Raw genomic sequence first — 25,461 nt, 5'->3', positions numbered from 1 at the left:
AGGGGCAGGGTGAGGAGGTAAAATGATAAGGATAGTAAGTAAAGATAACAAGGCTGAGTCAAATTGTTTTACTTCCTGTGATGGTTAATACTGAGTGTCAACTTGATTGGATTGAAAGATACAAAGTGTTGATCCTGGGTGTGTCTGTGAGGGTGTTGCCAAAGGAGATTACCATTTGAGTCAGTGGACTGGGGAAGGCAGACCCGCCCTTTATCTGGGTGGGCACAATCTAATCAGCTGCCAGTGCAGCTGAATATAAGCAGGCAGAAAAATGTGAAAAGAGAGACTAGTCTAGCCTCCCAGGCTACATCTTTCTCCCGTGCTGGATGCTTCCTGACCTTGAACATCAGACTCCAAGTTCTTCAGGTTTGGAACTTGGACTGGCTTTCCTTGCTCTTCAGCCTGCAGATGGCCTATTGTGGGACCTTGTGATCGTGTGAGTTAATAATAAACTTCCTTGTTTTAAAAGCACATGGCAAATCAGTAGCACCTTACATTCTGTGGTAGCACCTGAGAATGGTTGGGTTTTAAAAGGTGAGTTAGAAGATGTCCCTCAATGAATGTTCTCGGACACAGTCCCCAGTGCTCACCATAGATCCTCAACAGTTTGAAATCCATTGACCAGGACATAGCTTTGACTGATAAAAGGATATCCCAATTGGCCAGTAGCCAGTCTGGAGAACAGTAGAGAATAATTTAGAAAGGAAAGTGAAGAGAAATTCATTTCCTCTTCATACCAACAAACAGTAAGACTTCAGTCTTGGGCTTACAGGCAACCATATTCTCCACGTTTGTGTAATAATTTTCTTTTTAGCAGGTAAGGGAGAGATACAGTTTTTGTTTCATAGATTTGGATTCAGGTATCCTCTACAGCTATGGTGAGGTTACAGTGATTGATGATAGAAAAGAATTTCAGGTATAGTGGGTTGGTGTAGTTGGTTGAATTGGATACAACTTAATTCTATATTGACAAATATTTGAAAACTCTTTCCTTTAGAATCATAGACCCACTTTCTTTTGAGCTCTTACATGCTCATTTAGGCATACTTTAAAATAGATGGATGTAAAGGGACTATAAAATGGAAGCAGAGCAGAAAGAATTTCTTCTGAGGCACTAATGATAGCAAAGCCTCAAGGTTGTGTTGACTTTGTAACCCTGAAGCTTCTATGGCTTAAGAGAAATAAAATCTCAGGCCATCTTGGAAAACTTAGAGACTCCAAGTAATTTTTTTATAGATTGGTAATATAAGGTATTGTAGCAGGACGAGCTGCAGACAAGAACCCCTCAAACACTGAATTGTAGAAGGAAAGGGCTTTATTCAGCTGGCAGCATCGGCAGACTCATGTCTCCAAAAACCAAGCTCCCCGAGTGAGCAATTCCTGTTTCTTTTAAGGACTTAAAACTCTAAGGGGGTCTGTGTGAGAGGGTTGTGATCAATTGAGCATGCAGGCGGTACATGACTGGAGGCTGCATGCACCTGCACCGGTAATTAGAACGGAACAGAACAGGACAGGGATTTTCACAGTGCTTTTCTATATAACGTCTTTAATCTATAGATTGCATAACCGATTAGGCCAAGGGTGGATCTTTAACTACTAGGCCCAGGGTATGGCGCCGGGCTGTCTGCCTGTCTGCCTTTCATTTCTGCCTTTTAGTTTTTGCTTCTTTTTTTCTTTGGAGGCAGAAATTGGGCATAAGACAATATGAGGGGTGGTCTCCTCCCTTAGTATATGATAAAGAATGGCTGACTTTTGTCCTCAGGTCTTGGGAGATAAGCTGTAATTCCCAAGGATTTTCCAAGTAAAAGTTCTTTTTTTCATTATTCATGTTGAGCTCCTTGGATCACACCTAATAGCATGTGCCAATAAGATGACTCAGGGTGGGCCGGCCATGGTGGCTCATGCCTGTAATCCCAGCACTTTGGGAGGCCGAGGCAGGTGGATCACGAGGTCAGGAGATGGAGACCATCTTGGCCAACATGGTAAAACCCCCTTCTCTACTAAAATACAAAAAATTAGCCAGGAGTGGTGGCATGTGCCTGTAATCCCAGCTACTCAGGAGGCTGAGGCAGGGGAATTGCTTGAACCTGGGAGGCAGAGGTTGCAGTGAGCTGAGATCACGCCACTGCATTCCAGCCTGGCGACGGAGCAAGACTCTATCTAAATAAAACAAAATAAAATAAATAAAATGACTCAGGGTGGGCCCCTAGATAGTTTATACTAACTCGATGACTCAGGACAGTGGCTGCACATATTAGAAAGACCACCCGTGTAACTCAGTACTGAGGCATTGAATCACATGATATCAGCCTGACCTCTGGGCAGGGGAGGAGACTTGGACATTCAATCAATCATGCCTAGGTAATGAAATCTAGAATCAAAAACAAAAAGTCTAGATGCCTGGTTGGTGATACTGTTTGTTGTCACTTATTAGTGTGCTAGAAGGTTAGTACTTCTTCAGTCCACAGGAAGAGGACAATAGAAACTCCCCCATACTTGGGACTCTCTCAGACCTTACCCTATATGCCTCTCCCTTTGACTGGTTCTGATTTGTATTCTTTGCTATAGTAAGATTGAAATCCTAAGTATAATTCCCTTAGTTCTGTGAGTCATTCTAGCAAATTATTGAATTTAAAGGGTAGTAAGAACCCTGGATTTGAAATGATAGAAATGAGAGTGGTTTAAGAACCCCAACCTTGCAGCTGAGGTTTGAAGTGAGAATAGTCTTTGAAGTGAGGCTGTGTCTTTAACTTTGAGTTTGAAAAACTCATTGCAGAAGAACATTTTTAGAGTTTTTTGTTTTTTTGTTTTTGTTTTTTCTTTAATAAAATTCAAAATGTGGAGAGATTGGGCCCTTCATCTGTTTCTTTTGGCCAGAGGGGTCTAGGAATTTTGTTTCTGTTTGAGATCCTTTTCCCATTATTGAAACCCATCATGAGTGCTCATTCTTCCATTCTATCCCCCAGCCACCCCAACTTGGGATTAATTATCATAGAGGTGTTTCAAATCCACTTTGACTCCTAAGAGTAGAACTTCAGATGCTCCCAGTGACTTCTGATGTATGATTAGCCAACCTCACCTCTTTGGATGATAGATTGCTTATTTCTCATTTTTTTTGTGTGTGTGTCCTGTGTAATGCAATAGGGATTCTATAGAGATTCAGGAAACATTTCGTGAAGATAATAGCTCTCAGCAGTAAAGAAAACAACCTGCATTTTTGTAAGTAGAAATAATAGGTGGCTGTAGAAGGTACCTTAGTTCCTTCTACTGCTATAGGTAGCATCTCATTAAAACTAACCCTTAAAAATAACCACTACTATGGAGACTTTAAAGAAAAAGCATATTTTCTAACGTTTTTGGTATCATAACCCAAGGTCGCAGTCAAGTCTAACAAACGTAAGTGTCTTAATACTTTATTTATAGCATTTCAGTGGTAATTTATACTTATTTCTTTTGGTCCCTTAAGGGGTGGGTGGGGGGAAACACGTTCACAGAACCTCTTTGCTTAGGTGAAGAAAATTCTTGTAAATCCCACATTCGTTTCTGTGACAGAAGACTCATTGTTAGAACGCCTTCAAGTGATTTTTCAGTATTTTTTCTGCCCTTCCCTTACATGATACTCATTATCATAGGCTTCATTTTCTATTTTATTCATGAAAACCTCCAAGAAATAGTGCAGTCAACCACATGATCACTGACTCAGGTCAATGAAGACACATCTCCTTTTCACGTTTATTTCATTTTGTTTTAAGATCACAGAAGAGCAGAGCATTCATACGTGTAAAGTAACAGAAGAGAGAAACAGAATTTAAATACATTTAAAAAGAAAAGAAAAAAAGCATTTTTTAATTTTAATTTTTTTTTTTTTTAAACACACACACTGCGCTTTTTATTTCCTTCACAGAGCTAGTACCCAGGGAAAAAAATCCACCCAATAAACAAAAATGAAAATCCTTGAATAAGAAAAAAACCCAAACAAAAAATGGCCATGTGTTTGTTCTGATCTTCAAGGGAAGATCAGTTCATGTCTACAGGGCTGAAAAAAGGAATATATTTATATATATATTTATATGTATATAACACTGTTAATAAGGAGAATTCTAACCAAGAGCAGGATTTATACACCCTTCAGTAGAGCAGTGAGAAGGAAGGTGGGGAGCGTTGGGAGATGGGGGAGGGAGTTGGAAGTGTTCTCCTTTGCTTCTCTCCCCCTGAATTTCTTCCCTTTGACCTCCCCACTCCAAGTAAATACTTAGGGAGCAGAACTTGGCCACAGTTCACCAGGATGAACAATTTCCATTCTCTGGTGAAGAGCAAATACCTAGGGAAGTGGGTTCAAAAGAGGCTCCTGGTAGCTTGGGATTGCTGCAGCGTGCCATGAAGCTAGGACTTCCATGGGTTTTCTTCACTTGCAGGAAGCATATTTGTACTGTGCCTGGCTTTACACAAGGAGGGCTTGTGCAGAGAAGAATGTGGCTGTAGAAGTAGATCCAGGAGCACTGCCCAAAAAGAGGTACTTCTGAAATGACCATGAAAACAGGGAGTTTTCCCATGGACAGGTCATTCTCCCACTTAGAGAGAGCTTCATAAGTACTGTAAGCACGTCATATATCCTTACCTACACAAAGTGATGTGATGCTGGGAAGTGATGAACGAACCCTACTCTTTAGTGCCTGGAAACTCCAATGCCTTCTGTTCTTTCAGACAATAAAATCAAAGGACAACTTTGGATAGATGCTAACCTGAGCCTCTAGGACAGCTTGGGACAAGAGGATCTCTGCTCAAATGCATCCAGAACATGGCACAAGAAAATCATTCCTTATTAATTGCTTGAGAAATCATCCTTTCTGCTTACCCTCTTCTCAGAGAACCTAACTTTCACATTTGGTTTTGGCCTTCACAACAATTCATACTGTCTTCAACTCTGTAACCTCCTAAATTGTGTTTATTTTTGTTTTATTTTCAGCTTGTCTTCTTTAAATAGAATTGACTTGTACTTTTTGAAAACAGTACTTGTTTTCTCTCCATCTATTTGCTTTATTTCATAGCCTATAATTCAAGCTTTGGGAAACTTATTCCATGAGAAATTCCTTCCAAAACAAAATGTATTGTCTTGCCCATTTCTCACAGATCAGCCTTTGAACCTGCCTGGGACCACATGCTTACCGCCATCAGCACAAGCAAAGAGTTTCCAAGGACACACATTTACTGTAATGAGGTACTTGGCCCAGGATGAGAGAAAACTAATGTTTCCTTTCTTATGCACAACGTCCTCATTTGTTACATGCATAATACCCAGTCTGGCTATTTTCCTTCCTATGAAAGATTATTAGAATATGGTTCCACATTTAGGTTTTACAATATTATAAACAAGGAAACAACCCCAGCTATGTCAGTGTCCTTAGTGTAATTTGAATGTGTCCCTTCTCTACACTGCTATGAAGTTTTGATCAGAAGAAATTTACAGACCCAGTCCAGAGTCCCTGTATTCTAGCAGTTTTGGGTTTAGAAATGAAGACAGTAGAATGATAGTTCTGAGAAGTGATGAGAATACAGAGACCAAACGAGAGATAACAAACAGCTGCTGTTTACAAACAGTGCTGGGCACAGCACTAAGTGAATATTAAATTCTTATTCAGAATAAAGGTTAGAGTTGAAAGAGATTTTAGAGAGGTCAACCAAATCCCTCACTTTCAGGATGAGAAAACCAAGACTCAGGAAGGTTAAATGACTTGCCAATGTCTCACAGCTTTATTTGTGGCCGAACTTGGGGTTCGAACACAATTCTCCTGACTCCCAATTCAATACACCTTCTACCCCCCTTTAAGTTGTCATTTATCTTAGATGATGAGGAAGCAGGACCAAGAAGACACTTGGGAGTTGATACAACAGACACATGAGCCCTTAAAACTCCTTCCTCTCTGTTTTTTCTTTCTTTTTTTCTTTCTCTTAGGTAGATTAGTGCATTTAAAGCCTGAAGTTAATTTGACCTAAAATTTTTCTAAGTCTTTGCAGAGAGTTCACTTGTTTCCTGAAATCATCTCCTTGATGATTTTTTATGTAACAGTTGTTCATATTGTAGGAATGATATATATGTCATCCTGTTACACGCATCAGGCACTTCAAAAAGACTCCAAGAGAACATGCCTGAGAGAGATAACTCCCAATTAAAAATGATTCAGTCCCTCATTTGCAATATTCAGGATAAATATGTGGAAACATTAGGCTACCAGATAAAGTAAAGGTAGTTATTTCCTAGGGTGACTCAGCAAGATATTTCTCGAAGATATCACATTTTTTATATCGCACAATTTCTTAGAATCCAGATGGCAAGCTGTCTCACTGCTTTTGTTGAATGGAAAATAAAAACTGAGTAATATTTTGCTCATCAAGGTTTAGGTCACTTCCTTGGAGCTATTTGAGTAAGACATCTTAGATGGTGAGAAAGGATTAAAAAAGAAGATATCTGGGAGTGGATACAGCAGGCACATAGCCCTTAAAACCCTTCCCTCTCTTTTTCCCTTTATTTCCTTTGCTTTGGGGTCGGGTGAGACAACTACAGCAACAGTTGGGACAATCTCCACTTAGATCCTGAAAGACCAGAGAGGTGAAGAGCAGGATATAAACCTTCAACTGTTCCTGTGGGTCTGCTTCCTTTTCTAAGGCAACCTCGTATTTGGAGCTTTAGTCATAATTCTTCCCATTCTGAACTGTGAAACATTTCGGTTTTTATTTATTTTTATTTGATTTTTTTTTCCTTAAGAATCATAGGATTAGCAGTAGTTGGGCACTGCATGAAAAATGAAGTTTACATAGTTTATATTATGTACATAAACTAGTGATTTACATTGATTTACACATGATTGGTGCCTAATTTATTAATCAGCACGCAGTATGTAAATGTGCTGAAAAGAAATCAAGGTTTAAAATAAGTTTTCCATAATATTCATAAACATTTTCGCTGGTGTAAATGTTAAACCTAAACCCAACGTTAACACCAGCTTCCTTGCCAAGAGAAAAGTGATGTACATTGCTGGGTGAAAACAAATTCTTTCCTAAATTTTGGTTGGCGACATTTGAACAGCATAGCTACATGCAAATGAGAATAGTTTACTTCTTTTCTGCTAGTATGCACATAAATGTAAACTCCATTTTGCATTTAGTGAGATGTTTACAGATATTATGCCAACCATGATGGAAAATTTACATCACTGAGGCAAATGCAGTCTTTGGAGAAGAAATATTCTAAACATTTAAGCAAGGGAGGAGGCTTCCTAAACTGCACTTTTGTTTCTTAATTCAGGGTCTTATCTCACCATTTTTGTGGTATGTTTCATATTTGTCTTCAAAATATTAATAGTTTATGTAGGTCAGATATAGCATTGTACTTTCATTTCTCTTAAAAAATGATACTGGTAACCAAGACTAAATGCAGGCTAAAAGTTTATGAGGATGAAAAGAAAAATGAGGACATGGTTAATCCCGTTATACATGTTTGACAAGCAAATTTCTTTTTGGCAAATAATTACAAAATGGAAAAGGTGGGGTTCTATGTCTTTCCACATGAGCATAGATTTTTTTTTTTCCAAACAACCAAATTCAGTACTTTTCTTCCTTTTAAGTTCAAAACATTATTCTTAATTTGTCTTATAATACACACATTATTGTAAATATAGCATCTATAAAGATAAGATAAAAAAAATACACACACATATATATTATTGTTTTCCACAAATAATTCGAGCCCTGCAAAGAACAAAATGAAAAATTCAGGGAGACTAGCCAATAGAAACAGTGAAACCACAACCAACTCAGGGATGGAATCTGTGACTCTGGAGGATTCAAGAAGCTCACAACTTGGTAAAGTAATAACTCAAATAATTTCATGCTGAGGAGTTTAGCTTTTGTGTGCAAAGGAGGTAAGTCCATTTTTGAAGGAGAAACAGATTTTTGTTTGGTCCTCCAAGAACGTGAAAATCACGAGTACTTTTACAAGGTCTCTATGAATAGTCCCAGTAGTCTGACTACGTAGTAAAAAAATGCCCATGGCAAGCGAGAAGTCTGTCTGACTTGGAAGAGAAGGCAAAGGTCAATGGGGCAGTCCTTCCTGACAGAAAACACATACGGTTTTCTATAAGCCTTAGTTCTTTTAAGACAGGGGAATTTTATGTCTCAAAACAAGCAAGACTTTTTATCCAACAAGGCAAAACCTTTGCTCAACAATTGCACAGAGCATGATTACAATTCTGCTGTTGTAAAACCCTGGATAGTTCTCGTTCTTCAGGAAGCGCCCTGGGTCAAAGTCATTTCTGTTTTTGTCAACTGAAAGTTGGGTCTAAGGATTTTTTTTTTTTTTTTTTGAGAAGGAGTCTGGCTCTGTCACCCGGGCTGGAGTGCAGTGGCCAGATCTCAGCTCACTGCAAGCTCTGCCTCCCGGGTTTACGCCATTCTCCTGCCTCAGCCTCCCGAGTAGCTGGGAACACAGACGCCCGCCACCTCGCCCGGCTAGTTTTTTGTATTTTTTAGTAGAGACGGGGTTTCACCGTGTTAGCCAGGATGGTCTCGATCTCCTGACCTCGTGATCCGCCCGTCTCGGCCTCCCAAAGTGCTGGGATTACAGGCTTGAGCCACCGCGCCCGGCTAAGGATTTTGTTTTACGAATGGTGGAGTTTTACTTTGTATAGAAAGGATATTAAATATATTAGCCACTCAGATTGATGAATTTCACTCCTCTCAGTATATTATTTCCAACCAGTTGGTGCTTTTCAGTGCAGGGTTTCAAGCTTTGATTATCAAGGGACAAGATTCTTGAAGGAATTTATTCCAATATGATTAACTAAATTCCAAGAAGTCTTACGTTGAGACTCAGTGATTTCTTGGTGTCAGTCTTCTGGCCCTACCTTTTCCTGACCTTTCTCTAAACTATATTTTCCTCCATTGTTCACATTGCTTAGGGAACACTTTCAATCCTATGAGATTTCTGGGGACAATGTTTTCTCTGAAACAGGAGCCAGAAGCAAATTTTTAAAATTCCCAGATCCTGCTAGAGATATAGGCAAACACCACATTTAAATATTTGTTTAGTTATGTTTAATATATGGTTCATTATGTTAAAACCGAGGGAACAAATGGTGCTGACATGGCAGAGACATTTATTTCAATGGAGAAGTTCCTCTCATGAAACCAAGACCTTGTTCTCACGATAAAGTGGAGACAATAAGAAAGCCAGGTATATAATTAAGGCCTGTGACATGCCATGGGGATCTGTTCCTGAAGCTAATACTAACATCCAACTTAACTCTTCTACTTTTCTCTTCCTGTGTATCTTTAAATTAGCATGCACTTTTCTAAAGCCACACACTTAAGCGTGTGACTGCCTCTTCAATTTATGGGGAATGCTTATTATTAAAGATGATACCCTTTATTCTTGAACTAAGAAGACCAAACTGTTCAGAGAAATACCTGATTGTCAATAAATTGATGCTGCATAGGAATATGGCTCACCTTCCCTATATTTTACTAGCTACCTTCTTGGTTGAGAATTTGTTTTCTCCCCTATGTCAGAATCTGCTATAAACACTCTTAACTATCCCCAAGCTGAATTTTTCCTTGTTTCAAGTCTAAACTGCCAAATCATGAAAGAAGGCTGTGATAAGCTTCTAAAACAAACAATACAATCCCTTAGAAGAAATTAACAATGCTACTTAGATCTTTCTCCCTCCTTCCTTCCTTTTTCCTCTCTCTCCCTCCCTCCCTCCCTCCATCCCTCCCTCCCTCTCTTCCTTCCTTCCTTCCTTCCTTCCTTCCTTCCTTCCTTCCTTCCTTCCTTCCTTCCTTCCTTCCTTTCCAGTTACAAAGTTTCTCATTTTATATCATGTAACAGCTATTTACAAGGTTCCAACTTAACGACAAACCATATTTGGCTCTACAAGATTATATTCAAATATAATCTCAAAATAATCCTCTGTCCTCTCATGAACTGAACCACTTTTAATGCCTACTATTGTGTAAGTGAGAGCAAGGGTCGCTTTTCTGACAAAGATATCTACATGCAGAGAGCCAGCTCTCTCTGCAAGACATTTCCTAAGAAATCCTTCTGGTGATGTGGTAACACCAAGCTTTGTGGTACTCATAAAATTTCTGTCTAAATTTATTACAAGTTGCCCAGCAATTTTGGTTAAGGACCTAGATCACATTTCAGTGTTAATGTCAAGATGACTCTTACAGATGTAAATTTAAATAGAGCAGGGAAGGTGAATATCATGCAATTTTTAGCACCCTGGCATAGGATAACAGTGGACCACCATGAACAGTGATGCTGCAAACACCATCAGTGAAACAGAACAGGGATTATGCAGGCAACCAAATAAAATGTTAACCTAGAACACTGGGAAAAACATCTGCAGAGGAGCACAAGGAATGGACTGCTTTTCATTATGGCCAATGCTCTGTATTAGAGCTCTGACAGTATCTCCAGAATACGGTAGGAGCCTGGGCATCTGTTGACTTTTTCTGCCTTGCTCACTTTCACTGTATTTTATCTGAAATAGGAAACAATCTCTGCTCAGGGGAATTCATGGGACAAATGTTATTTGAAGATTAGGGAGGAGGTAAAACAGGGCTGCTTAGGATCTCCAAGTGGTTCATCATTCTTCCACTGGGAGTTGACACTTGGAGACCTTCCTGTTTCTGGGGATTTACTCAACACATGCTGCTCATTTTCGCAGCAGAGCAGGGCCCACCCTGTTAAAAGCCAGGAAATATATGAATCCCTCAGACTCATGAAACGAGAGTAAAATCTGAAATTTTCTCTCCTAGGGCACCTCATCCATGTCATAATTCCTTATATTGTTTGCTTACCCCATCGATAGTAGGCACTTTCATTTACAGTGATATTCTGAGTGACTCCCCACTCGGTTCTGATGATGGGACTAGGAGGAATATGGGGTCCTGCCCTTGGAAGGGGCACAGCTTGGTTTGAATACACACTGATGCCATGTGACAGCCATGGATGAGAGGAGGACTCTGCTCCTTGCCTCTTTCCCCGCCATCTCCCCCAGCAACTTGTTACAGCCGCATCTCACAATTACAATGCAGGACAGTATCTACAGCACAATGAGTCTATGTACACATGGACCATTCCCTTGGCATGCTTTAGAGAGAGACACACACACACGCTCACACACATGTACACCCACATGAGAGCGAAAGACTTGAGCACACACGCACAGTGGAGAAAATTAAAATGACACTTCCTAGCATTTGCGGCATGACTAGTGCTCTGCGGAGGGAGTGGGGGTGAGGAGAGGTGAGGGAGGAAAGGTGGGTAAAAAGGGAGTATCTAGGGTGGGTGTAGGGGAGACAGAACACACTGGAGGGAGAGCGGATATCTCTAAAGTTGGAGAGATAGTGGAGGAAGGAAAGCCAGAGAAAGGCTCAACATAAGATTCCATTGATAGTCTGAAGTGGCTACAAGTCAGCTCAAATGAAAAACAGAATTAAAAGGTTATGGAAATATAAACACCAAAGGCAAGACCTTATTTTTTTCCCCACAGATGAAAAAAGATGAAGGAAGGAAGGATAAAGTGTGTGTTGGGGGCTTAATATCCATCTGGTTCTTCTCTTATTTTTACAGCATCCGGATGTCCTTAGTGTAGTGTAGTCTTTACACAGCATACATTTGCTTAGTAGATATAAACATATCCTGGTAGAACCTTCTCCATCCTGAATGATACATAAATTTTTAATGATGGACTGTAAAATTATTTTAAATGTTGCATTTTCTTCTTCATTTTCTTATTTCCCCCTTCATGTATAAACACACAAAGTTGTGAAATAAACGGTCTCCCCCCATCTCTCTCTCTCTCTCTCTCTGTCTCTCTCTCTCTCTCTCTCTGTATTCTGTGTGACGCATTTTTGTGTGTTTTTTAAATTATTTTTAAATTTTTATTCTATTAACATTTGCTGAGAAGGCAGAGCAGAGATGCTGCCAGCAGCCACAGTGGTACGGCCAGACTGATGGATCCATTTATTCCTCTCACCGACCCAGGTCCTGCAGAGCAAAAAAGGAGAGAGAGAGAAAGAGAATGAGTTACATGGGCCCACTGTATGTTATAGCTGACTGCTGACGGAATCAGAGGTAAGACCTAGCCGGGTACTAGCGTCTCAAAGTTACTGATTTACGTGCAGCCCAAGAAAGGCTCAAAACCTTCCTAAATCCTTCTCCTCCTCAGGCTACAAGTATCCTAAGGGGCATCATTGGCTGAAACATTTCTAAATACAAAATGCTCTTGCCAGATAAGTCCTTAAACTGGCTATCACTAATGTGTCTCATGATGCAGCAGGCTCCGGTTCACCTAGCCTCCTCCTGTTGGCCCTGCCCTCAGTAGTCCTCTGGTGCCAGCACTCGTTAAGGTTCTAAGCATTGGTGAGGGTCCTTCAGCAGTCAGACACGGGTCTTCCAGCCAATTCATCACAGCATCTCCACCAATAAAGCACAGAACCAAACCATGACTACCTCTGTCCCCGGGGAGAAGCAGTAATTACTTATTTGCTAATGGGGAGGAGAACTGTTTTAAAGTAATGCTTATGGCTAGATGGTACCTTAGCAAGGGATAAAATACGTCAATACATTTTAAAATCTTAAGAGGCAGCAAAGGATCAACTCCTCCAAACTCTTCATTTGTCACTTTAAAAATCAAAAACAAAAACAAAGACGATAACAACAACAACAAAAATAAACAAACACACCTAGAGAGGTTGAGAGGCAAGTCCCAACCATGAGCAGAACTGAGATTTGAACTCACCCAGATTAACCTGGAATGGCAATCCGTGTTTCCTGCTGCCATCTTAGTCTTCCCAATGTGGACACAATTTGGGGGATGTGGGTGTGGGTCTGAGAGGGGAAATAGGATGGATAGGCAGCTGGAGAAGGGGCTTGTGTGTTCATAAAAGAGAGGATTGGGGAGGAGGCAATCAGTGGTCTGGCAGAAGAGCTTATCGTCTGTGCTTTGCTTGTTCCACTTTTCTCCTTTTGTATAGTTCTGCTCATATTCCATTAAAGCAAAAAAAATAGTATTTTTCACTACAGGGACTTTTGGATTTAAGACTACATACTTAAACAATGATGTTCAAAAGAGAAACTTGTGTGACTGTAATTGTCAGTCACTTTGAAATTTTGAGGGTGCATATGCAGATGGATTATGTGTGAGTGAGTGTGTGTGTGTGTGAAACTATGATGGCTTGCAGGTATGATGGAAGCATCCCCTGGTATGTGAATTTTTCCAAAACTGTTTACAAACATACCCAATCGGAGATAGGATAACAGGGAAAAATGCTGAATTCCATGGTCTCCTAATCTATGCTTTATGTAAATAATAAAAGTAACAACAACAATAAAAACAAAACCACAAACACTTATACAGCACTTACAACACGATTTTGTCACAGCTGCCCTATAAATATAAGCACACAACCATGCTATAAGGTGGATACTATGATGAAACCTGTTTTACAGTGAAATGATCGAGGCACAGGGAGGTTGGATCCACTGTACAAGTTTACACAACTTGCAAGCAGAGGAACTGGGGTTTTTACCCAGGTTTCTAGCTCCAGAGTCTTTGCCTGTCACTACTACACAGTAAAGGGGTACCTGTAAGTCTTCGGTCAACATTCAGCAAATTAAACTTGGGTTTGATTAAAATGGCCAGCACAAACAAAAACAAGGAGACAACTATTATCGTTGCAAAGAAGATTTTTGATAGGAGGGTTTTGACTGGAATACCTTCTTGAGAATATTAAAAACATCACCTAATATAAAAATATGAACATATACAAACTTTGATCAGCACACACTATAAAATGAGCTTTATTACGTGTAAATCTATGGAAACACAGAATAGAGATTCGATGAATTAATTATCTAATTTTCTGAATTGTTATAGGATCATATTAACAAAAGACACCTTAGCTACCTTCAGGTTCATGCATTTATTTCATGAGGAATTAAGTTCAATGAGATGCTGTATCTTGCATGAAGGCACCCGATTAGTAATTGTTGACCAGGAGCTTAATTCAAGTGTCTTAAGTCAGCTCAAGGCCTTTCCTAATCTACTTCTATGTCTCCTGCTCCCACCCTTTTTGGACTTTTGGGACCTTCAAGCTTTCTTAGTGGCAACTTCCCCCAGGGCTTTTGGGCTGGTAGGAATGTTACTTTCCTAACCTTTTAGTCTCTCTATGTACACTAGATGGCAAGAGCTCCTTGGCAGGTTTGGTTGTATTTGTGTTATTGATGAGGTTTTCAAAACAGAGAAAAACTACACAAAAATTAAAGCCATAGAGGGTTAGGCAAAAAATACTTGTGTTTGCACCAGAGATAGTGTAAAACAAGAGGTTTTCAGAAAGAGTCCAATTCTGCTGATTGCCTTAATCTCATTTTTGGTGCAAGGGCAGGTTAGATTATCTTGTTGACATCCTGGAGCTGAGTGATATCTTGGCAAGGTTAAGACTAATCTTATCATTTTATTTGATGGTGGTAAGTATTCGAGAAAGCCAAAATTCCATTATTGAAAAATATATTACAGAATAAATGAACCTAGATAAACACATTCACATATAACATTCTTGATAATACATGTATACATACACATACATACAAAGTATATATGTTATATACTTATATATACACATGATATGCACACATATTATTGATCTTTTACAAATAATTCAGAATTAACTGCTATTTTCACATGCTATTCTATGTTATAATGGGGAATCCCAGTATAACTATGTTAATAATCTTTAATTTTATCTTTTATAATATTATTATATACAGTCATGTGCTACATTATATTTCAGTCAAAGATGAATCATGTATACAAAGGTGGTCCTATAAAGTTATAGCACTGCATTTTTACTATACCTTTGCTCTGTCTAGATAAGTTTATATACACAAATACCATTGCCCATAGTATTCGGTATAGTAACATGCTTACAGGTTTTTAGCCTGGGAGTAGGCTATACCATATACACTAGGTGTGTAGTAAGCTATACCATCAAGGTTTGTGTAAGTATATGCTATGATGCTCACAAGAATGAATTCACATAATACTGCATTTCTCAGAATGTATCCCAGTCATTAAGTGATGTACAAGTATATTTGAAACTTACTTTGTGCATCAGTTAAAGATATCTTCATCTCTATCAATTATTATTTATTAAGTGCTCTCATATAGCTATTTAGTCTACTTATATGACTTACTCCTTTCATAATTGGGTTTGAGAGTAAATAAATAGGCTTAAAAATACAAGGGTAAATGGGTGGTAGTTGGGAAATCATCACAAGTGTGTATGCAATTATAGATATATGTGACTGCATAGGAGACTACTTCAGTTAATGGCTATTTCAGGGAAGAATAATCAGCAAAATCATTAATTATGTTTTACTTCAGAGTTATGAAATTTCTGCTTATTTGTGGAAATGCAAATGATAAATCTTATTTCCCACACCAGATGGCCAAGCTCAGCAAGTGCTTTCATATACTGACAGATAAAATGAAAGCAAGAGTCTGCAAACATAAATTAGCCTTAAGAATAGATGGGCAAATAGAACCACAATTCAAAAATTTGCGACGTGTTTTTCATATAACAGACAAAAATCATATTTTAGTCTCTAACCACACTGTATATGCGTGTTATATATGTGCACACCCACTAATATATGTGGTATCTGGTAAACATTTAGTAAATTGCATTATTACTAATCCAAATGCAGAAGTTTGGATTACAGAAAGAGATGAAATACCAACCTGAATCAAAGGCATTGATTTGTGAATTGGGTCAAGGTTTTAAATGTTGACTCTAAGGAGCAAAATTCAGCTGCAGCAGGACTGCAAATCGTAAGTCAACATGGCAGGTCAAGGTTCTCAACCCCAAGGTGGATTAAGTGAGATTCTGTGTCCAGGTGAATGCTGGATTGCACTTTCCCATAACAATGAAAGGGAATTTGTGATTAAGGGCAAGATTGATAAAACATTCTGAAATTGAGGGATATGAGAATTTTTCGGCAAGTCTCTAGACTATAAATTTCATTCAGGATCTGGAGCCAATTGATTTGTCTTTCAGTAAAATCTCAAGGAAAGGACCAGATGATTTTTCAACACCTATTTAAGAAAGCGTATGCTTAGAGACACTTTGTAATTCAAATCTGGTCAACAGTTTTCTGTTGCTCCTCCTGAGAGCCCATTTCTTGGATTTAGGACTAAATTCATTCAAAGGGGTTGTTAATTATGCTCTCAGTGATCCTTAGGTATTCCTTTCAGCCACTAAGAAATCATAGATAAATCATAATTTTATTCCAGTTCGTAGTTCAGCCATACGAGAAAAAAAAGCTAGAGGAGTTAAAGTTTGAATTCTCTCAGAATTATTAAGGGCTGATTGAGTGACTGAAAATAGAACAAAATTCTAAACAATTTGTAAAACACTTGTTTAACAAAGGAGAACACGAATCTACAAAGTCTCCTAAGAATCTGCCTCCCGTAACATCTAGCGCAGCCGACTAAGGCATGCTCGCATCCTGGGAAGACATATTTAAAAGGAAGCCTGATAAAATTGACTTTGGCGCCACCTACTGTCCATTTTCTGCCAGTACAGCTTCCTCTGGGTGAAAGGATTAAAGCTCAGACTGCAGCAAATTAGAGGAGAGGAAATACGGTAGTCCTCCCTTAACAGTGGCTTTGTTTTCTGCCGTTTCACTTACCTGAGGTACATACAGTATAATAAGATATTCAGAGAGACAGAGAAAGAGAGAGATAACGTTCACATAACTTTTATTACAGTATATTGTTAGAATTGTTTTATTATTATTGTAGTTAATCCCTTACTGGGCCTAATTTATAAATTAAACTTCATCATAGATATGTATATGAAAACACATAGTGTGTATAGGTAGGGTTCTGTACTATCTGCAGTTTCAGATATCCACTGGGGTCCTGAGGCCATATCCCCTGCGGATAAGGGGGAACTACTATGTCGATGTTTTCTTTGAGTAATGGGTCTTAAAATCAATACAATGTGAGCTCTTCCTACATTTTCTTTAGCTCTTTATGCATTTTCTCTACTCTCTATAAAGTGAGATTTTGGTAAAACTCTCACAGTAAAGTCAGAATCATCACATCTTTTTCATCAACACAGCAGCAGGAATTTTGGCATACAATTTTTTAAAATTGTAGTCTAATACGTAGAACTTCTGGTGACACTGGCAGTTTATCTTGTCTTTGAAATTAAAAAAAAAAAGCTATGCCCTATTTCTTCAACCACATATCAAATCCATAATGCATCACATATAATACTAGCCACTTAAGATTAAAACATAATTGGTAATGATGGCATTGGGAAGTAAAGAAGGGCTGAAAGGGACAATATTTTATGCCTTCTTGAAGGCCTCAAATGATCCTGTTTCCGAGTATATATTCATGGCCGCCTCTTCCCTGTTCCCTTAGGGAGGACCTTGTAGCACTGACCATAAACACGGTGCTGGCCCTTTCTTGGGAGTAAGCAACAAAGTGTCCATAATCTCTGTGGCTCTTGATCATGGGTGGACATAAGTTCCACAAGAATAGGTTTCCACAATTGAGAGTGATCTTGGTTGTCTCACCCCTCTGACACTGACAGAGGAAGACGCCTTCATATGAGACAATTATAATCATGTAGGTGACCTTCAGGAAGTGAAGAGGGTGGGGTCTGGCCACATAAGTGCCTCTGTGGCTCTGGTCTGGAGATACACACTGTTAGGGACTATGATTTATTGGACTTGTAAAGACAGCACCTCAGAATTAGTAACTACTTGCATTTTGGGGTCTGTTTTATGAAGTCAACAAGTGAATGTAAATTAGGCTTTGCATCTCTTCTGAGAGCCCTGTCACTGGGCAATGAGCATTTCCAAAATTGCAGCTCTGTCAGAATGAACCATGAATACTTAAGAAAGGGAAAGTAGGAACAGGGAGTAGGGCAAAGCATAACTTACTCTGTTCCAGGGATTTAAAAATAAATTACTGTCAAGAGCAATGTAAGGGTCATGGGTTTGATCACGAACTATTTGTAAAGGAAAAAGTTCACAATTTGGAAAAAATAATGCCAGTTGTGTTAAGGAAATCGTTATCACAAATTATTCCACTGAAACTCAAGTATATAAGACAACAATATATTGCTGTGAAACCTTAATTTTGACATATGGAAGGTAACCAAAAATAAGAACCATACCTTTTTGCTTGAAGTGCACGGTGGTACCAATTTCTAAAATAAGAAACATTAAGCAAAACAAAAACAAATAAAAAATCTTTATCAATTAAGAAGAAACACAAAGGTAGTCTGATACTCTCCACTGAAAGGAGAATAAGAGAAAAGGAGGAAAGAACATTTTAATAGGAAAGAATATTGGTAGAGACAGAAAGAAAGGCAAATGGAAAGAGATTGTTTTATTGGAACAGATATTGTGCAGTTGGAGGTGGCAAAAATGATTTGCAGCTTCAAATACCTGATGCTACATTGTATGCATGTAGACAGGTTCAAGAACTCTGAGTATGGAATGTAAAGGTACTCTTGATTGCAATTCAGTGGAACAATAGAATGTGTCTGATCCATAACCTCATCCTACCATTTCGTTGTGGTTTATTCCACTCAAGCCAATTGGCCGTCCTGCTCTTCTTCCAACAGATCAAGTCTATTCCAACTTAAAACCTTCACACTCGCTTTTCATTTGCTTGGAATATTCTTCCCCTAGATCTTTGTATTGATCACTTAGTCACTTCCTTCAGATTTCTGCTGAAATGACATCAACTTGAAAAGGACTCCTCTCACCATCTTGTTAAAAATAGCATTTTCTGTTATTTTCTCTATTCCTTTACCCTGCTTTACTAATCTACATAGCACTTACCTCTAACTTGACATCATGTTATGTGTATACTTTTTGCCTGTTTATAGTTTATCTTCTCCATTAGAATATATGCTCCACGAGGGCAGCAGCTGTGTATACCTTCTCAAATACTGTATCCCTAGTGCTTAGATTAGAGCTTGGCAGGTAGTGGATATTCAATAAATATTTGTTTAATTTATAAATAAGTCTCAGGGTCGGAAGAGCTCAGGTAGGTTAAATATTTGGTTTCTCTTTTAAGTATCTTTATCAAGTGAACCACAATGCTCTTAGGTCTTTAGAAGCAAGCATGTAAAATTTCTATAGGATACCACTTTGAAGCTCAGGAACAACTTAGTGGGTGCTCAGATAGAAGAGCCCAAACTACTGGTGGAATACAGAACCTGTCTTTTGTCCTTGAAGCCCATCACTTCCAGTTATTTCTATTTAACAAATGCAACATGCTGCAAGTCCATACAGAAAGATGGAGTAAGAATTCTCCTCTCCTAGCAGAAGCCAGCACTCACCCTGGAAGTGAAGCCAGGTTCTATTAATACATGAAACAATAGTCTCCAGCTGTTGTCTCTAGTCGTTCTGTATATGTCTCATCATCTAACCACTGCTGTTTTAAGTTGTATATTAAACATACTGCCACTTGCTTCCTTTCATAATACCAGCTTTGACATCTTTTCTTTTGGATCTACATATTGCATTAAAAAATATTGAAAGGCAGTGTGGAGAATGTGTTCATGAAAACATGAGGAAACTGAGGCCCAAAGAGGTCATTTGCAAAGTGAGAGGCAAAGCTGAGACTGAAATTTAGGGCTCCCACTTCTCTAGACAGAACCTAGCCCATTATTCCACAATACCCTTCAGCAGTTTTTGTGAAAGCAATGCCTGTATGACTCAAGAGGTATCACTGGGACATTTAAATGATTCAATACTGGTTGGAAAGGCACGACTTTTGTGCAAAGTGCAACTTTCCTTCTTTCTTGCATTAAGCCTCATAGCTTATTATGATAAGAATTTTTAAGAACCCCTTAAGGCTACAGAGCGATGCTCTTTCCTAAAAGAGGCCTCAATCCTCAATGAGGCCATCCTCAGTTAAAGAACACTAAGTTTCTGGTACACAGGCTTCATGGGAATGATTTCAAGCAATTGTTCAGAAATCCAGACAGGTAGGAAGCCCAGTGATTCTGCTGAAAGCTTTCTCTTACCCTCTGTTTGTGTCAGTTTCATCATCTCTAAAATGAGTTTTACATGCGCCTTATAAATTTGTGCTCTGAATTAAATCAATTAATCAACATACTATACTTACAATGGTGCCAGACACACAATAAATGCTCAATAAATGAAAGTTGTCAATTTTGTGGTAAAATCCTTTCTACACAATTTTAGTGGATTTTACACAATATCAGTGCAATTTTAGTGGAGACAGAAAAATATATCTTAACAAGTAAGTAATGGCATTACAAGTCCAAATAATTTATATATATACATAATTGCAACAACATGATGAACAAACACTGGGATATTGTAGCACAAAAAAGGTGATCGGAGGCCGGGTGCGGCTCACGCCTGTAATCCCTGCACTTCGGGAGGCTGAGGAAGGTGGATCACCTGAGGTCGGGAGTTTGAGGCCAGCCTGGCCAGCATAGTGAAACCCCATCTCTACTAAATTAGCCTGGCGTGGTGACACGCACCTGTAATCCCAGCTACTTGGGAAACTGAGGCAGGGGAATCACTTGAACCGGGGAGTCGGAGATTGCAGTGAGCCGAGATCAGGCCCTTGCACTCCAGTCTGGGCAACAGAGCGAGACTCCATCTCAAAAAAAAAAAAAAAATAAAAGTAGCCGGGCTCAGTGGCTCATGCCTGTAATCCCAGCACTTTTGGAGGCCAAGGTGGGCGGATCACGAGGTCAGGAGTTTGACCAACACGGTGAAACCCCGTCTCTACTAAAAATACAAAAAATTAGCTGGGTGTGGTGGTGCATGTCTGTAATCCCAGCTACTCGGGAGGCTGAAGCAGGAGAATCACTTGAACCTGGGTGGGGGTGGAGGTTGCAGCGAGATGGCACCATTGCACTCCAGCCTGGCGACAGAGTCAGACTCTGTCAAAAAAAAAAAAAAAAAAAAAAGTGACAGGAAAGCAGATTGATTAGAGTACATTTTGATCAGGAAAAGTCTAGCAATGTGCCTGCATTAACCTATCACTGGCCTAGGTGTGGGTAAGAATCCACATGTTCTAATGGATTCTAATGGATCTCTTAGGAAACAGATTCTCCCCTATGAATCAACTAGAGACAGTTGATTGCAAGAAGCATATAAAAAACATTCCCAAATATTCTCTGTGAAGCTAATATCAGAAAAATTCAGATATGAAATATACATTTGCTTGAAATATCTTTAAAAAGCAAAATAAATTGCCAGTTAAATGTTAAGTACTCCTCCCTATGCCTGTAATAAATCAACTTCTTTGTGGAATCCTAAAGATCTTAACACTTGGAATTCCATTTTTCTTTAGGAAAAGGGAATGGAATGCTTATTTTGGACTATTATTTCCTAACCACCACCTTCTGTAGGAGCAGAACAGTCTGAGCACATTTTTGAAAATGTGGTTATGTGTTGCCATCTTGTGGTAATACTAAGACATGCTCCTATGTGCTGTCCAAATAAATCACCTTTGTCCACGAGGTGGCAATAATGAGAAAAATAAACACTTTTTTTTTTCCAGTGTCAGGCCAGGCATGAAATATTACTCTTCAAGAGGGGACTTTTCTGTCGTTATAGACAGAATTCTTTTTGCATTTAACACCTAAACATTATTGTTGCTTTTCTAGTGAAAATGCAATCTCATGTTTGTGAATCAAACTGCATTGCCAGGGATATAATTTTTACAGAGATTTCCAGGGCACTCTGCTTAGAACATAACCTGGAACCTATGATTTTTATGCCTTTCAGGAAAACTTCTAACTACATATTAATCTTGCTTCAGCAAATACACTTAACAAGTGTTAAGTGTGGCAGTGAAGGTACAAGGCATAATAGAGAAAGGTAAATCGACTGAAGCAATGCAAAACACAACACTGGGGGATTCTAGTATAGAGAATGTACTAGGCTTTCTCTTAAGAGCCTTACCATCATATGCTTAGATCTTAGCTCCTGATGAGGTAGTAGAAGAAGGCAGTGGGGAAATAATTTAATATTAGGAAAGGCGAGTGCCTTGAGACATTTATTTAAGCTAATCTGTCCTTGATTTTTGACTTTCGGATTCATTACCCAGCCACATTAGCCTGCACCATTAAAAACATTGATTCGAGCTCTCTTATTGGCATAGACAATATATCTGCCTTGTTCCCTACTGTATCCTCAGCTTGGTATTTGTCTAGCACAGAAGAAGGATCCAGTAGATATGCTGAACAAATACCTGAATGCATAAAGAAATAAGTGAATGAGAGACTGAATGAATCAATTAATACCTCAAGTGTTACCCTAGTTAAGATTCTAGAGAGGGGAGATTCTATTTTCTTTTTAGAACCGCAGTGTCCGAACCCACGGTGAGATTATTGTTGGGAATTCACAGTTATTTGAAGAGCCACATGGGGACAAGAGGTCCTTGTATTATTTCCCAAATCCTGGCAGGTAGAACATTTTTTGGAGGGCTGAGTTTTATTTTCAAATACCTTCATGACTAATAAAAATGTAAACCTTAACAAATAAAACTCCAAGTTTCTTTTGAAGATATATTCTTCCTCTTACCCTTTACTATAATCTCTTACTCTTATCTCTCACTATGTGACATGATTTTTTTTTCTCTTTCTCTGTCTCTCTTTCTCCCCTTCCCTCCATCCACATCCCTGAAAAAATTCAAGTGACTGTTGCAAAGATGAAAGATGCTCCATTGGAAACTACAGTTTATAGTTCGGGAACTCCCTCATTATCTTAGGAAATCTTCATATATTTATGTGTGGAAAATTTTGGCATTTTGCTTTCTTTGAGTTCTATCTGGGAGATGAAGTGAGGGTACAACACATTTATAAGGAAAAGAATTGACATTTAGTACTTTGAATCTTGACTTTGGACAACTTTTCTCCAATCCCCTACTCATAAGAGTTCATTCACATTGGCATGTAGGTAACGTAGAGTTTGGGGAGTTTATATTGTTTGCACAGTTGTTCTAATTCTAGGGTATTTACTTGAACACGAATGTCTTATTTTTCAACCTGCTGCAGCCATTTGTAAAAGCAAACATTGTCTCTATGTGTGTGACGTAAGTCTTTCTATAAGGCCAACCCTCTGATGTGCTGCAGGTTTTGAAAATGACGTAAGAATAATTAATGGCACTTTAAAAATTCTGGGCCAGAGTTAGTAAGAGTGTGTATTTGCAGAAGTGGGACAGGAAAAGGTCCAAATTCAATAGGGATTTCATTCTCCAGTTCCTGGAAATTGCAGAAAGGGGTAGGGTTAAAATTATTAAGAAATGTAATAAAAGAAACAGAGGAGGAGGTCGCACCTGCTGCTGCTTCCTCACTGACGCCAAGGACCTGAGGCATCACATTTGTAAGATTCTGCCATGGAAATTTATGGATTTTGCCCTCTGACCTTTGTTTATTTATTTATTTATTGGCCACCATTTTGAAAAATAAAACCTTTATAATTATAGTGGCTTAAAGGGGGGCAATTTTTATTAATTCAATTTTCAAGTCACACTTTGAAAGCTATCAATGTCTTTCTCACAGATTTCTTCACTCAGAGGCTTTAGGGACTAGCAGCTTGTACTTACAAATATTATTTTTTTCTTTTGCCATAGAAAAGTATTTGTCTTGTGATTCCTATTTGAATTATTAGAACTTTTGATTTGCTCCCATGTATGATATTCATGTTGTATAAACCTCAACGCCTAATATTTCTAGAATAATGTTTTCTGAGATCAGAGTATTCATTCTGGGTCTAGTGAAGTGGGAAAAGAGTCAAAATAGAGAAATGGATCTGAATCCCAACCTTAAGATTCTTCCTATTTTCTTTTCTTTCTTTCTTTCTTTTTTTTTTTTTTTTTGAGACAGAGTTTCGCTCTTTTTGCCCAGGCTGGAGTGCAATGGCACAATCTCTGCTCACCGCAAACTCCATCTCCTAGGTTCAAGCGACTCTCCTGCCTCAGCCTCCCGAGTAGTAACAGGCATACACCACCACGCCTAGCTAATTTTGTATTTTCAGTAGAGACAGAGTTTCTCCATGTTGGTCAGGCTGGTCTCAAACTCCCGACCTCAGGTGATCTGCCTGCCTTGGCGTCCCAAAGAGCTGGGATTACAGGTGTGAGCCAACATCCCCGGCCTTCCTATTTTCTTAGTTAATAGGTGGACCATTGTCCTCATGACTAAGAGAATATATCAAACCAGCTGAGAAAACTAAGCAAGCTTAGCATGTCATCAATATTCGAGAAAGGAAGTTGGCCTCCCTTAGCCAGATTTGGGCCAGCAAGGAATGCTACACTTTACTTTCAAATAGCGCTAAAGGCTTTTCTTCTTTATAGTTGTCTGTGACTGGAAATGGACTTCAGTTTAATGCTCTGTCAGAGTAAATAATGACATAGGCATGAGTAGACAGTACCAGAATACTGCAGCCCTAGACAAATGGTGTTAATTCTTCACTGAATGAATGAATGAAACCAAACTAAAATGATGCTGGTATAATTTCTTGTTGAAAAATGTGAATAAAATATTTGGGCCTCACTTCTTATATCAAATATTCTATAGTGAATAGAATGTGAAAAAAAGATTAAATTGTCATTGCATTAAAAAGAACACATCTATTAAATGGACAATATTAATATGACAACTTGGAGAGAGAACAGATGAGCCCCCACATCTGAAAGGAGGACCCTTACTGCGGATCCTGGAGGTGCATGAAGGAAATCCCTTGTGAGTCAAGATTTGACTTAGACCTGAAAGCACTTTGGGTGTGCACATCACTGTGGAGAGCACCCTGGCCCAGGTAGGAGGGTGGCTCCTGGGCCTGCCTCTGCTATAACCTTGAACAAGTAACAGAAACATGCCCAGCTTCTGAGAGCATGGAAAATAGAAGACTTTTTAGGTTTTAAACTTCAACATTCTGTAGTACACTGGCAGCTCAAACATTCAGACAAAACATTTGTTTATATTGCATTAATGGTGTTATCTCTAAGGATAGGGATAACATATGAGCTTTATTTTCTTCATTATAGTTTCATATTTTTCAAATTCTTCCATAATGAGAATGCATAACATTTATCATCAGAATAGAAAACTATTTATAAAAACAAATCAATGCATTCTTTTTTTAAAAAACCTTTAAATGCGGAGAAAAGGAATTAATCACTTTCTGATTATTTGGCATTGGCATTGGGTGAACCCAATGTGAGATTATTGTTGGGAATTCACAATATGACAAGGAGAATAAAATTTTTTCTCCATTTTTCAGTTGGGAGATACCATATAGTAAAGCAAAAGAGAAGCTAAGATGGGTGAGTCCTAATTTCCAAAGCAACATGGTCTTAACAGTATGAAATGGCAATGCAA

General features: G+C 38.7%; 1 protein-coding gene and 1 long non-coding RNA gene across 2 annotated transcripts in view; one reads left to right on the top strand and one right to left on the bottom strand.

Moving 5' to 3' along the window:
- The first annotated feature begins 296 nt into the window (after positions 1-296).
- LOC144339408 (uncharacterized) overlaps positions 297-25,461 on the top strand; it is a 28,365-nt gene continuing 3,200 nt past the window's right edge. Inside the window, exons 1-2 of the long non-coding RNA XR_013414396.1 lie at positions 297-436; positions 12,050-12,139. This is a non-coding gene — a long non-coding RNA (uncharacterized LOC144339408). The remainder of the gene's footprint in view (positions 437-12,049; positions 12,140-25,461) is intronic.
- The window catches only part of LSAMP (limbic system associated membrane protein), a 649,962-nt gene continuing 631,929 nt past the window's right edge, over positions 7,429-25,461 (bottom strand). The window contains exon 7 of the mRNA XM_015129946.3: positions 7,429-12,052. Coding sequence (XP_014985432.1) covers positions 11,955-12,052 — 98 coding nt within the window. The 3' untranslated portion in view covers positions 7,429-11,954. The remainder of the gene's footprint in view (positions 12,053-25,461) is intronic.

Source organism: Macaca mulatta, chromosome 2, assembly GCF_049350105.2.
Source record: "Macaca mulatta isolate MMU2019108-1 chromosome 2, T2T-MMU8v2.0, whole genome shotgun sequence".
Classification (NCBI taxonomy): Eukaryota; Metazoa; Chordata; class Mammalia; order Primates; family Cercopithecidae; genus Macaca; species Macaca mulatta.
Note: the sequence above shows the minus strand (reverse complement) of the source record. Positions and strands in the feature narration are given on the sequence as shown.